The following is a 14,782-nucleotide window of genomic DNA, read 5'->3' as shown; positions in this document are numbered from 1 at the left end:
CAACAAGGATTAGGAAGGAAAAACTGGGAAACACCGGGTACTCAGCTAGTATATATATATATACACAGTCGGTCACACTATACACTATATATATATACAGCCGGTCACACTATACACTATATATATATACAGCCGGTCACACTATACACTAGATATATATATACAGCCGGTCCCACCATACATTATATACACATATACTTATATATATACAGCCGGTCCCACTATACATTATATACACATATACTTATATATATACAGCCGGTCCCACCATACATTATATACACATATACTTATATATATACAGCCGGTCCCACCATACATTATATACACATATACTTATATATATATATATATAGCTGGTCCCACTATACATTATATACACATATACTTATATATATACAGCTGGTCCCACTATACATTATATACACATATACTTATATATATACAGCCGGTCCCACCATACATTATATACACATATACTTATATATATACAGCCGGTCCCACCATACATTATATACACATATACTTATATATATATATATATACAGCCGGTCCCACTATACATTATATACACATATACTTATATATATACAGCCGGTCCCACCATACATTATATACACATATACTTATATATATATATATATATATACAGCCGGTCCCACTATACATTATATACACATATACTTATATATATACAGCCGGTCCCACCATACACTATATACACATATACTTATATATATACAGCCGGTCATACTATACATTATATACACATATACTTATATATATACAGCCGGTCCCACTATACATTATATACACATATACTTATATATATACAGCCGGACCCACTATACACTATATACACATATACTTATATATATACAGCCGGACCCACTATACATTATATACACATATACTTATATATATACAGCCGGACCCACTATACACTATATACACATATACTTATATATATACAGCCGGCCCCACCATACATTATATACACATATACTTATATATATATATATACAGCTGGTCCCACTATACATTATATACACATATACTTATATATATACAGCCGGACCCACTATACACTATATACACATATACTTATATATATACAGCCGGTCCCACCATACATTATATACACATATACTTATATATATATATATATAGCTGGTCCCACTATACATTATATACACATATACTTATATATATACAGCCGGTCATACTATACATTATATACACATATACTTATATATATATACAGCCGGACCCACTATACATTATATACACATATACTTATATATATACAGCTGGACCCACTATACACTATATACACATATACTTATATATATACAGCCGGTCCCACTATACATTATATACACATATACTTATATATATACAGCCGGACCCACTATACATTATATACACATATACTTATATATATACAGCCGGACCCACTATACATTATATACACATATACTTATATATATATATACAGCCGGTCCCACTATACACTATATACACATATACTTATATATATACAGCCGGTCCCACTATACATTATATACACATATACTTATATATATACAGCCGGTCACACTATAAACTATATATATATATACAGCCGGTCCCACTATACATTATATACACATATACTTATATATATACAGCCGGACCCACTATACATTATATACACATATACTTATATATATATATACAGCCGGACCCACTATACACTATATACACATATACTTATATATATACAGCCGGACCCACTATACATTATATACACATATACTTATATATATATATACAGCCGGACCCACTATACACTATATACACATATACTTATATATATACAGCCGGCCCCACCATACATTATATACACATATACTTATATATATACAGCCGGTCCCACTATACATTATATACACATATACTTATATATATATACAGCCGGTCCCACTATACACTATATACACATATACTTATATATATACAGCCGGACCCACTATACATTATATACACATATACTTATATATATATATACAGCCGGTCCCACTATACACTATATACACATATACTTATATATATACAGCCGGTCCCACTATACATTATATACACATATACTTATATATATATATACAGCCGGTCCCACTATACATTATATACACATATACTTATATATATACAGCTGGTCCCACTATACATTATATACACATATACTTATATATATACAGCCGGACCCACTATACATTATTTACACATATACTTATATATATATATACAGCTGGTCCCACTATACACTATATACACATATACTTATATATATACAGCCGGACCCACTATACATTATATACACATATACTTATATATATATATACAGCCGGTCCCACTATACATTATATACACATATACTTATATATATACAGCTGGTCCCACCATACACTATATACACATATACTTATATATATATATATACAGCCGGTCACACTATAAACTATATATATATATACAGCCGGTCCCACTATACATTATATACACATATACTTATATATATACAGCTGGACCCACTATACATTATATACACATATACTTATATATATATATACAGCCGGACCCACTATACATTATATACACATATACTTATATATATATATACAGCTGGTCCCACTATACATTATATACACATATACTTATATATATACAGCCGGTCCCACCATACATTATATACACATATACTTATATATATATATACAGCTGGTCCCACTATACATTATATACACATATACTTATATATATATATACAGCCGGTCCCACTATACATTATATATATACAGTAGGTCCCACTATACACTATATATATATACAGCCTGTCCCACTATACACTATATATATATATATATATATATATATATATATATATATATACAGCCGGACCCACTATACACTATATACACATATACTTATATATATACAGCCGGTCCCACTATACATTATATACACATATACTTATATATATATATATACAGCCGGTCCCACTATACATTATATACACATATACTTATATATATATATATATACAGCCGGTCCCACTATACATTATATACACATATACTTATATATATATATATATATACAGCCGGTCCCACCATACATTATATACACATATACTTATATATATATATACAGCTGGTCCCACTATACATTATATACACATATACTTATATATATACAGCCGGTCCCACCATACATTATATACACATATACTTATATATATATATACAGCTGGTCCCACTATACATTATATACACATATACTTATATATATACAGCCGGTCCCACCATACATTATATACACATATACTTATATATATATACAGCTGGACCCACTATACATTATATACACATATACTTATATATATATATACAGCCGGTCCCACTATACATTATATATATACAGTAGGTCCCACTATACACTATATATATATACAGCCTGTCCCACTATACACTATATATATATATATATATATACAGCCGGACCCACTATACACTATATACACATATACTTATATATATACAGCCGGTCCCACTATACATTATATACACATATACTTATATATATATATATACAGCCGGTCCCACTATACATTATATACACATATACTTATATATATATATATACAGCCGGTCCCACTATACATTATATACACATATACTTATATATATATATATATATACAGCCGGTCCCACTATACACTATATACACATATACTTATATATATACAGCCGGTCCCACCATACATTATATACACATATACTTATATATATACAGCCGGTCCCACTATACATTATATACACATATACTTATATATATATATATACAGCCGGTCCCACTATACATTATATACACATATACTTATATATATATATATACAGCCGGTCCCACTATACATTATATACACATATACTTATATATATATATATATACAGCCGGTCCCACTATACACTATATACACATATACTTATATATATACAGCCGGTCCCACCATACATTATATACACATATACTTATATATATACAGCCGGTCCCACTATACATTATATACACATATACTTATATATATACAGCTGGTCCCACTATACATTATATACACATATACTTATATATATACAGCCGGACCCACTATACACTATATACACATATACTTATATATATACAGCCGGTCCCACCATACATTATATACACATATACTTATATATATACAGCCGGTCCCACTATACATTATATACACATATACTTATATATATATATATACAGCCGGTCCCACTATACATTATATACACATATACTTATATATATATATATATATATATATACAGCCGGTCCCACTATACACTATATACACATATACTTATATATATACAGCTGGACCCACTATACATTATATACACATATACTTATATATATACAGCCGGACCCACTATACATTATATACACATATACTTATATATATACAGCCGGACCCACTATACATTATATACACATATACTTATATATATATATATATATACAGCCGGTCCCACTATACACTATATACACATATACTTATATATATATACAGCTGGACCCACTATACATTATATACACATATACTTATATATATACAGCCGGACCCACTATACATTATATACACATATACTTATATATATATATATACAGCCGGTCCCACCATACATTATATACACATATACTTATATATATACAGCTGGACCCACTATACATTATATACACATATACTTATATATATATACAGCCGGTCCCACTATACACTATATACACATATACTTATATATATATATATACAGCCGGTCCCACTATACATTATATACACATATACTTATATATATACAGCTGGTCCCACTATACATTATATACTTATATATATATATATATACAGCCGGTCACACTATAAACTATATATATATATACAGCCGGTCCCACTATACATTATATACACATATACTTATATATATACAGCTGGACCCACTATACATTATATACACATATACTTATATATATATATACAGCCGGACCCACTATACATTATATACACATATACTTATATATATATATACAGCCGGTCCCACTATACATTATATAAACATATACTTATATATATACAGCTGGTCCCACTATACATTATATACTTATATATATATATATATATATATACAGCCGGTCACACTATAAACTATATATATATATATACAGCCGGTCACACTATACACTATATATATATATACAGCCGGTCCCACTATACATTATATACACATATACTTATATATATACAGCTGGACCCACTATACATTATATACACATATACTTATATATATACAGCCGGTCCCACTATACACTATATACACATATACTTATATATATATATATATATATATATACAGCCGGTCCCACTATACATTATATACACATATACTTATATATATACAGCTGGTCCCACTATACATTATATACACATATACTTATATATATACAGCTGGACCCACTATACACTATATACACATATACTTATATATATATATATACAGCCGGTCCCACTATACACTATATACACATATACTTATATATATATACAGCCGGTCCCACCATACATTATATACACATATACTTATATATATACAGCCGGTCCCACTATACATTATATACACATATACTTATATATATACAGCTGGTCCCACTATACATTATATACTTATATATATATATACAGCCGGTCACACTATAAACTATATATATATATACAGCCGGTCCCACTATACATTATATACACATATACTTATATATATACAGCTGGACCCACTATACATTATATACACATATACTTATATATATATATACAGCCGGTCCCACTATACATTATATATATACAGTAGGTCCCACTATACACTATATATATATATATATACAGCCTGTCCCACTATACACTATATATATACACACAGCCGGTCCCACTATACACTATATACACATATACTTATATATATATATACAGCCGGTCCCACTATACACTATATATACAGCCGGTCCCACTATACACTATATATATATATATACAGTAGGTCCCACTATACACTATATATATACACAGCCGGTCCCACTATACACTATATATATATATATATATATACAGCCGGTCCCACTATACATTATATATATACAGTAGGTCCCACTATACACTATATATATATCCAGCCTGTCCCACTATACACTATATATATACACACAGCCTGTCCCACTATACACTATATATATACACACAGCCGGTCCCACTATACACTATATACACATATACTTATATATATATACAGCCGGTCCCACTATACACTATATATACAGCCGGTCCCACTATATATATATACAGTAGGTCCCACTATATATATATACAGCCGGTGACACTATACACTAGATATATATACACAGCCGGTCCCACTATACACTATATTTATATATACAGCCGGTCCCACTATACATTATATATATACAGTAGGTCCTACTATACACTACATATATATACAGCCTGTCCCACTATATATATACACACAGCCGGTCCCACTATACACTATATATATATACAGCCTGACCCACTATATATATACACACAGCCGGTCCCACTATACACTATATATATATATACAGCCGGTCCCACTATACATTATATATATACAGTAGGTCCCACTATACACTATATATATATACACAGCCTGTCCCACTATATATATACACACAGCCGGTCCCACTATACACTATATATATATACAGCCTGACCCACTATATATATACACACAGCCGGTCCCACTATACACTATATATATATACAGCCTGACCCACTATATATATACACACAGCCGGTCCCACTATACACTATATATATATATATACAGCCGGTCCCACTATACATTATATATATACAGTAGGTCCTACTATACACTACATATATATACAGCCTGTCCCACTATATATATACACACAGCCGGTCCCACTATACACTATATATATACAGCCTGACCCACTATATATATACACACAGCCGGTCCCACTATACACTATATATATATATATACAGCCGGTCCCACTATACATTATATATATACAGTAGGTCCCACTATACACTATATATATATACACAGCCTGTCCCACTATATATATATACACACAGCCGGTCCCACTATACACTATATATATATATATACAGCCGGTCCCACTATACATTATATATATACAGTAGGTCCCACTATACACTATATATATATACAGCCTGTCCCACTATACACTATATATATATATATATATACACAGCCGGTCCCACTATACATTATATATATACAGTAGGTCCCACTATACACTATATATATATATACAGCCGGTCCCATTATACATTATATATTTACAGTAGGTCCCACTATACATTATATATATACAGTAGGTCCCACTATACACTACATATATATACAGCCTGTCCCACTATACACTATATATATACAGCCTGTCCCACTATATATATACACACAGCCGGTCCCACTACACATATACAGCCGCTCATGCCCCCTCCCGTAGCGCCCTGTACACACAGGTGCGGACACCAGGTGCGGATCGCAGGTCCCTGCACGGTGTTACCTTAGGGGCGGCGGCTCCGGGGCTCGGGCACAGCAGGAGGAGCAGCGGCAGGAGGAGCCCGGGGGGGCGGCGGAGCGGCGGACACATCCCTGGACTGCGGCAGGAGAAGCCTCGGCACCGGCTGCTGCCCGCCCCGCATGGCCAAGTAATTACAGGCTGCGAGCGGGATGAGGCTGGGGGAGCCGGGACAGGGGGAGGGGGCACAGGAGGGACAGCCGAGGGGAGAAGAAGACAGGGGTCACGGGGGGAGAGAGGGGGGATGGAGGAGAGGGGCCCCAGGAGACTGCCCAGGTCAGAGGAGCCCCGGGCACCCGAGAGGAGGAGGAAGACCCCAGAGACCCACCTCCATCTGATCACCAGTGAGGGAGGAGGAAGGGTAAGACCCCAGAAAGAAACCCACCAACATCTGATCATCAATGAGAGAGGAGGAAGGGTAAGACCCCAGAAAGAAACCCACCAACATCTGATCATCAATGAGAGAGGAGGAAGGGTAAGACCCCAGAGACCCACCTCCATCTGATCATCAATGAGAGAGGAGGAAGGGTAAGACCCTAGAGACCCACCTCCATCTGATCATCAATGAGAGAGGAGGAAGGGTAAGACCCCAGAGACCCACCTCCATCTGATCATCAATGAGAGAGGAGGAAGGGTAAGACCCCAGAAAGAAACCCACCTCCATCTGATCATCAATGAGAGAGGAGGAAGGGTAAGACCCCAGAAAGAAACCCACCAACATCTGATCATCAATGAGAGAAGAGGAAGGGTAAGACCCCAGAGACCCACCTCCATCTGATCATCAATGAGAGAGGAGGAAGGGTAAGACCCCAGAAAGAAACCCACCTCCATCTGATCATCAATGAGAGAGGAGGAAGGGTAAGACCCCAGAAAGAAACCCACCAACATCTTATCATCAATGAGAGAGGAGGAAGGGTAAGACCCCAGAAAGAAACCCACCAACATCTGATCATCAATGAGAGAGGAGGAAGGGTAAGACCCTAGAAAGAAACCCACCAACATCTGATCACCAGTGAGGGAGGAGGAAGGGTAAGACCCCAGAAAGAAACCCACCAACATCTGATCACCAGTGAGGGAGGAGGATGGGTAAGACCCCAGAAAGAAACCCACCAACATCTGATCACCAGTGAGAGAGGAGGAAGGGTAAGACCCCAGAAAAAAAACCACCTCCATCTGATCATCAATGAGAGAGGAGGAAGGGTAAGACTCCAGAAAGAAACCCACCTCCATCTGATCATCAATGAGAGAAGAGGAAGGGTAAGACCCCAGAAAGAAACCCACCTCCATCTGATCATCAATGAGGGAGGAGGAAGGGTAAGAGCCTAGAAACAAACCCACCTCCATCTGATCATCAATGAGAGAGGAGGAAGGGTAAGACCCCAGAAAGAAACCCACCAACATCTGATCATCAATGAGAGAAGAGGAAAGGTAAGACCCCAGAGACCCACCTCCATCTGATCATCAATGAGAGAGGAGGAAGGGTAAGACCCCAGAAAGAAACCCACCTCCATCTGATCATCAATGAGAGAGGAGGAAGGGTAAGACCCCAGAAAGAAACCCACCAACATCTGATCATCAATGAGAGAAGAGGAAGGGTAAGACCCCAGAGACCCACCTCCATCTGATCAATGAGAGAGGAGGAAGGGTAAGACCCCAGAAAGAAACCCACCTCCATCTGATCATCAATGAGAGAGGAGGAAGGGTAAGACCCCAGAAAGAAACCCACCAACATCTTATCATCAATGAGAGAGGAGGAAGGGTAAGACCCCAGAAAGAAACCCACCAACATCTGATCATCAATGAGAGAGGAGGAAGGGTAAGACCCTAGAAAGAAACCCACCAACATCTGATCACCAGTGAGGGAGGAGGAAGGGTAAGACCCCAGAAAGAAACCCACCAACATCTGATCACCAGTGAGGGAGGAGGATGGGTAAGACCCCAGAAAGAAACCCACCAACATCTGATCACCAGTGAGAGAGGAGGAAGGGTAAGACCCCAGAAAAAAAAACCACCTCCATCTGATCATCAATGAGAGAGGAGGAAGGGTAAGACTCCAGAAAGAAACCCACCTCCATCTGATCATCAATGAGAGAAGAGGAAGGGTAAGACCCCAGAAAGAAACCCACCTCCATCTGATCATCAATGAGGGAGGAGGAAGGGTAAGAGCCTAGAAACAAACCCACCTCCATCTGATCATCAATGAGAGAGGAGGAAGGGTAAGACCCCAGAAAGAAACCCACCTCCATCTGATCATCAATGAGAGAGGAGGAAGGGTAAGACCCCAGAAAGAAACCCACCAACATCTGATCATCAATGAGGGAGGAGGAAGGGTAAGACCCCAGAAAGAAACCCACCAACATCTGATCATCAATGAGAGAGGAGGAAGGGTAAGACCCCAGAGACCCACCTCCATCTGATCATCAATGAGAGAGGAGGAAGGGTAAGACCCCAGAAAGAAACCCACCTCCATCTGATCATCAATGAGGGAGGAGGAAGGGTAAGACCCCAGAAAGAAACCCAGCTCCAACTGATCATCAATGAGAGAGGAGGAAGGGTAAGACCCCAGAAAGAAACCCACAAACATCTGATCATCAATGAGAGAGGAGGAAGGGTAAGACCCCAGAAAGAAACCCACCAACATCTGATCATCAATGAGAGAGGAGGAAGGGTAAGACCCCAGAAAGAAACCCACCTCCAACTGATCATCAATGAGAGAGGAGGAAGGGTAAGACCCCAGAAAGAAACCCACCTCCATCTGATCATCAATGAGAGAGGAGGAAGGGTAAGACCCCAGAAAGAAACCCACCTCCATCTGATCACCAGTGAGAGAGGAGGAAGGGTAAGACCCCAGAAAGAAACCCACCTCCATCTGATCATCAATGAGAGAGGAGGAAGGGTAAGACCCAGAAAGAAACCCACAAACATCTGATCATCAATGAGAGAGGAGGAAGGGTAAGACCCCAGAAAGAAACCCACCAACATCTGATCATCAATGAGAGAGGAGGAAGGGTAAGACCCCAGAAAGAAACCCACCAACATCTGATCATCAATGAGAGAGGAGGAAGGGTAAGACCCCAGAAAGAAACCCACCTCCAACTGATCATCAATGAGAGAGGAGGAAGGGTAAGACCCCAGAAAGAAACCCACCTCCAACTGATCATCAATGAGAGAGGAGGAAGGGTAAGACCCAGAAAGAAACCCACCTCCATCTGATCACCAGTGAGAGAGGAGGAAGGGTAAGACCCCAGAAAGAAACCCACCTCCATCTGATCATCAATGAGAGAGGAGGAAGGGTAAGACCCAGAAAGAAACCCACAAACATCTGATCATCAATGAGAGAGGAGGAAGGGTAAGACCCCAGAAAGAAACCCACCAACATCTGATCATCAATGAGAGAGGAGGAAGGGTAAGACCCCAGAAAGAAACCCACCAACATCTGATCATCAATGAGAGAGGAGGAAGGGTAAGACCCCAGAAAGAAACCCACCTCCATCTGATCATCAATGAGGGAGGAGGAAGGGTAAGACCCCAGAAAGAAACCCAGCTCCAACTGATCATCAATGAGAGAGGAGGAAGGGTAAGACCCCAGAAAGAAACCCACAAACATCTGGTCATCAATGAGAGAGGAGGAAGGGTAAGACCCCAGAAAGAAACCCACCAACATCTGATCATCAATGAGAGAGGAGGAAGGGTAAGACCCCAGAAAGAAACCCACCTCCAACTGATCATCAATGAGAGAGGAGGAAGGGTAAGACCCCAGAAACCCACCTCCATCTGATCACCAGTGAGGGAGGAGGAAGGGTAAGACCCCAGAGACCCACCTCCATCTGATCATCAATGAGAGAGGAGGAAGGGTAAGACCCCAGAAAGAAACCCACCTCCATCTGATCACCAGTGAGAGAGGAGGAAGGGTAAGACCCCAGAAAGAAACCCACCAACATCTGATCATCAATGAGAGAGGAGGAAGGGTAAGACCCCAGAAAGAAACCCACCTCCATCTGATCATCAATGAGAGAGGAGGAAGGGTAAAACCCCAGAAAGAAACCCACCTCCAACTGATCATCAATGAGAGAGGAGGAAGGGTAAGATCCCAGAAAGAAATCCACCTCCAACTGATCATCAATGAGAGAGGAGGATGGGTAAGACCCCAGAAAGAAACCCACCAACATCTGATCATCAATGAGAGAGGAGGAAGGGTAAGACCCCAGAAAGAAACCCACCAACATCTGATCATCAATGAGAGAGGAGGAAGGGTAAGACCCCAGAAAGAAACCCACCTCCAACTGATCATCAATGAGAGAGGAGGAAGGGTAAGACCCCAGAAAGAAACCCACCTCCATCTGATCATCAATGAGAGAGGAGGAAGGGTAAGACCCCAGAAAGAAACCCACCTCCATCTGATCACCAGTGAGAGAGGAGGAAGGGTAAGACCCCAGAAAGAAACCCACCTCCATCTGATCATCAATGAGAGAGGAGGAAGGGTAAGACCCAGAAAGAAACCCACAAACATCTGATCATCAATGAGAGAGGAGGAAGGGTAAGACCCCAGAAAGAAACCCACCAACATCTGATCATCAATGAGAGAGGAGGAAGGGTAAGACCCCAGAAAGAAACCCACCAACATCTGATCATCAATGAGAGAGGAGGAAGGGTAAGACCCCAGAAAGAAACCCACCTCCATCTGATCATCAATGAGGGAGGAGGAAGGGTAAGACCCCAGAAAGAAACCCAGCTCCAACTGATCATCAATGAGAGAGGAGGAAGGGTAAGACCCAGAAAGAAACCCACAAACATCTGATCATCAATGAGAGAGGAGGAAGGGTAAGACCCCAGAAAGAAACCCACCAACATCTGATCATCAATGAGAGAGGAGGAAGGGTAAGACCCCAGAAAGAAACCCACCTCCATCTGATCATCAATGAGGGAGGAGGAAGGGTAAGACCCCAGAAAGAAACCCAGCTCCAACTGATCATCAATGAGAGAGGAGGAAGGGTAAGATCCCAGAAAGAACCCCACAAACATCTGGTCATCAATGAGAGAGGAGGAAGGGTAAGACCCCAGAAAGAAACCCACCTCCATCTGATCATCAATGAGAGAAGAGGAAGGGTAAGACCCCAGAGACCCACCTCCATCTGATCATCAATGAGAGAGGAGGAAGGGTAAGACCCCAGAAAGAAACCCACCTCCATCTGATCATCAATGAGAGAGGAGGAAGGGTAAGACCCCAGAAAGAAACCCACCAACATCTTATCATCAATGAGAGAGGAGGAAGGGTAAGACCCCAGAAAGAAACCCACCAACATCTGATCATCAATGAGAGAGGAGGAAGGGTAAGACCCTAGAAAGAAACCCACCAACATCTGATCACCAGTGAGGGAGGAGGAAGGGTAAGACCCCAGAAAGAAACCCACCAACATCTGATCACCAGTGAGGGAGGAGGATGGGTAAGACCCCAGAAAGAAACCCACCAACATCTGATCACCAGTGAGAGAGGAGGAAGGGTAAGACCCCAGAAAAAAAAACACCTCCATCTGATCATCAATGAGAGAGGAGGAAGGGTAAGACTCCAGAAAGAAACCCACCTCCATCTGATCATCAATGAGAGAAGAGGAAGGGTAAGACCCCAGAAAGAAACCCACCTCCATCTGATCATCAATGAGGGAGGAGGAAGGGTAAGAGCCTAGAAACAAACCCACCTCCATCTGATCATCAATGAGAGAGGAGGAAGGGTAAGACCCCAGAAAGAAACCCACCTCCATCTGATCATCAATGAGAGAGGAGGAAGGGTAAGACCCCAGAAAGAAACCCACTAACATCTGATCATCAATGAGGGAGGAGGAAGGGTAAGACCCCAGAAAGAAACCCACCAACATCTGATCATCAATGAGAGAGGAGGAAGGGTAAGACCCCAGAGACCCACCTCCATCTGATCATCAATGAGAGAGGAGGAAGGGTAAGACCCCAGAAAGAAACCCACCTCCATCTGATCATCAATGAGGGAGGAGGAAGGGTAAGACCCCAGAAAGAAACCCAGCTCCAACTGATCATCAATGAGAGAGGAGGAAGGGTAAGACCCCAGAAAGAAACCCACAAACATCTGATCATCAATGAGAGAGGAGGAAGGGTAAGACCCCAGAAAGAAACCCACCAACATCTGATCATCAATGAGAGAGGAGGAAGGGTAAGACCCCAGAAAGAAACCCACCTCCAACTGATCATCAATGAGAGAGGAGGAAGGGTAAGACCCCAGAAAGAAACCCACCTCCATCTGATCATCAATGATAGAGGAGGAAGGGTAAGACCCCAGAAAGAAACCCACCTCCATCTGATCACCAGTGAGAGAGGAGGAAGGGTAAGACCCCAGAAAGAAACCCACCTCCATCTGATCATCAATGAGAGAGGAGGAAGGGTAAGACCCAGAAAGAAACCCACAAACATCTGATCATCAATGAGAGAGGAGGAAGGGTAAGACCCCAGAAAGAAACCCACCAACATCTGATCATCAATGAGAGAGGAGGAAGGGTAAGACCCCAGAAAGAAACCCACCAACATCTGATCATCAATGAGAGAGGAGGAAGGGTAAGACCCCAGAAAGAAACCCACCTCCATCTGATCATCAATGAGGGAGGAGGAAGGGTAAGACCCCAGAAAGAAACCCAGCTCCAACTGATCATCAATGAGAGAGGAGGAAGGGTAAGACCCCAGAAAGAAACCCACAAACATCTGATCATCAATGAGAGAGGAGGAAGGGTAAGACCCCAGAAAGAAACCCACCTCCAACTGATCATCAATGAGAGAGGAGGAAGGGTAAGACCCCAGAAACCCACCTCCATCTGATCACCAGTGAGGGAGGAGGAAGGGTAAGACCCCAGAGACCCACCTCCATCTGATCATCAATGAGAGAGGAGGAAGGGTAAGACCCCAGAAAGAAACCCACCTCCATCTGATCACCAGTGAGAGAGGAGGAAGGGTAAGACCCCAGAAAGAAACCCACCAACATCTGATCATCAATGAGAGAGGAGGAAGGGTAAGACCCCAGAAAGAAACCCACCTCCATCTGATCATCAATGAGAGA

The 14,782-nt window shown here is 40.1% G+C and overlaps 1 protein-coding gene across 2 annotated transcripts in view; it reads right to left on the bottom strand.

Annotated features, from left to right (window-relative positions):
* Positions 1-14,782, bottom strand: part of LOC130282101 (ADAMTS-like protein 2) — a 119,724-nt gene that overhangs the window by 71,013 nt on the left and 33,929 nt on the right. Inside the window, exon 1 of one of the 2 annotated variants that reach the window (XM_056529997.1) lies at positions 7,693-7,896. The exons of the other annotated variant lie outside the window; for it this stretch is intronic. Within the exon in view, the coding sequence (XP_056385972.1) occupies positions 7,693-7,779 (87 nt within the window). The 5' untranslated portion in view covers positions 7,780-7,896. Of the gene's footprint in view, positions 1-7,692; positions 7,897-14,782 lie in introns of those variants that run through there. 2 annotated transcript variants of the gene reach the window in all.

This window comes from Hyla sarda, chromosome 7, assembly GCF_029499605.1.
Source record: "Hyla sarda isolate aHylSar1 chromosome 7, aHylSar1.hap1, whole genome shotgun sequence".
NCBI lineage: Eukaryota > Metazoa > Chordata > Amphibia > Anura > Hylidae > Hyla > Hyla sarda.
This window is presented reverse-complemented; position numbering and strand designations above follow the sequence as displayed.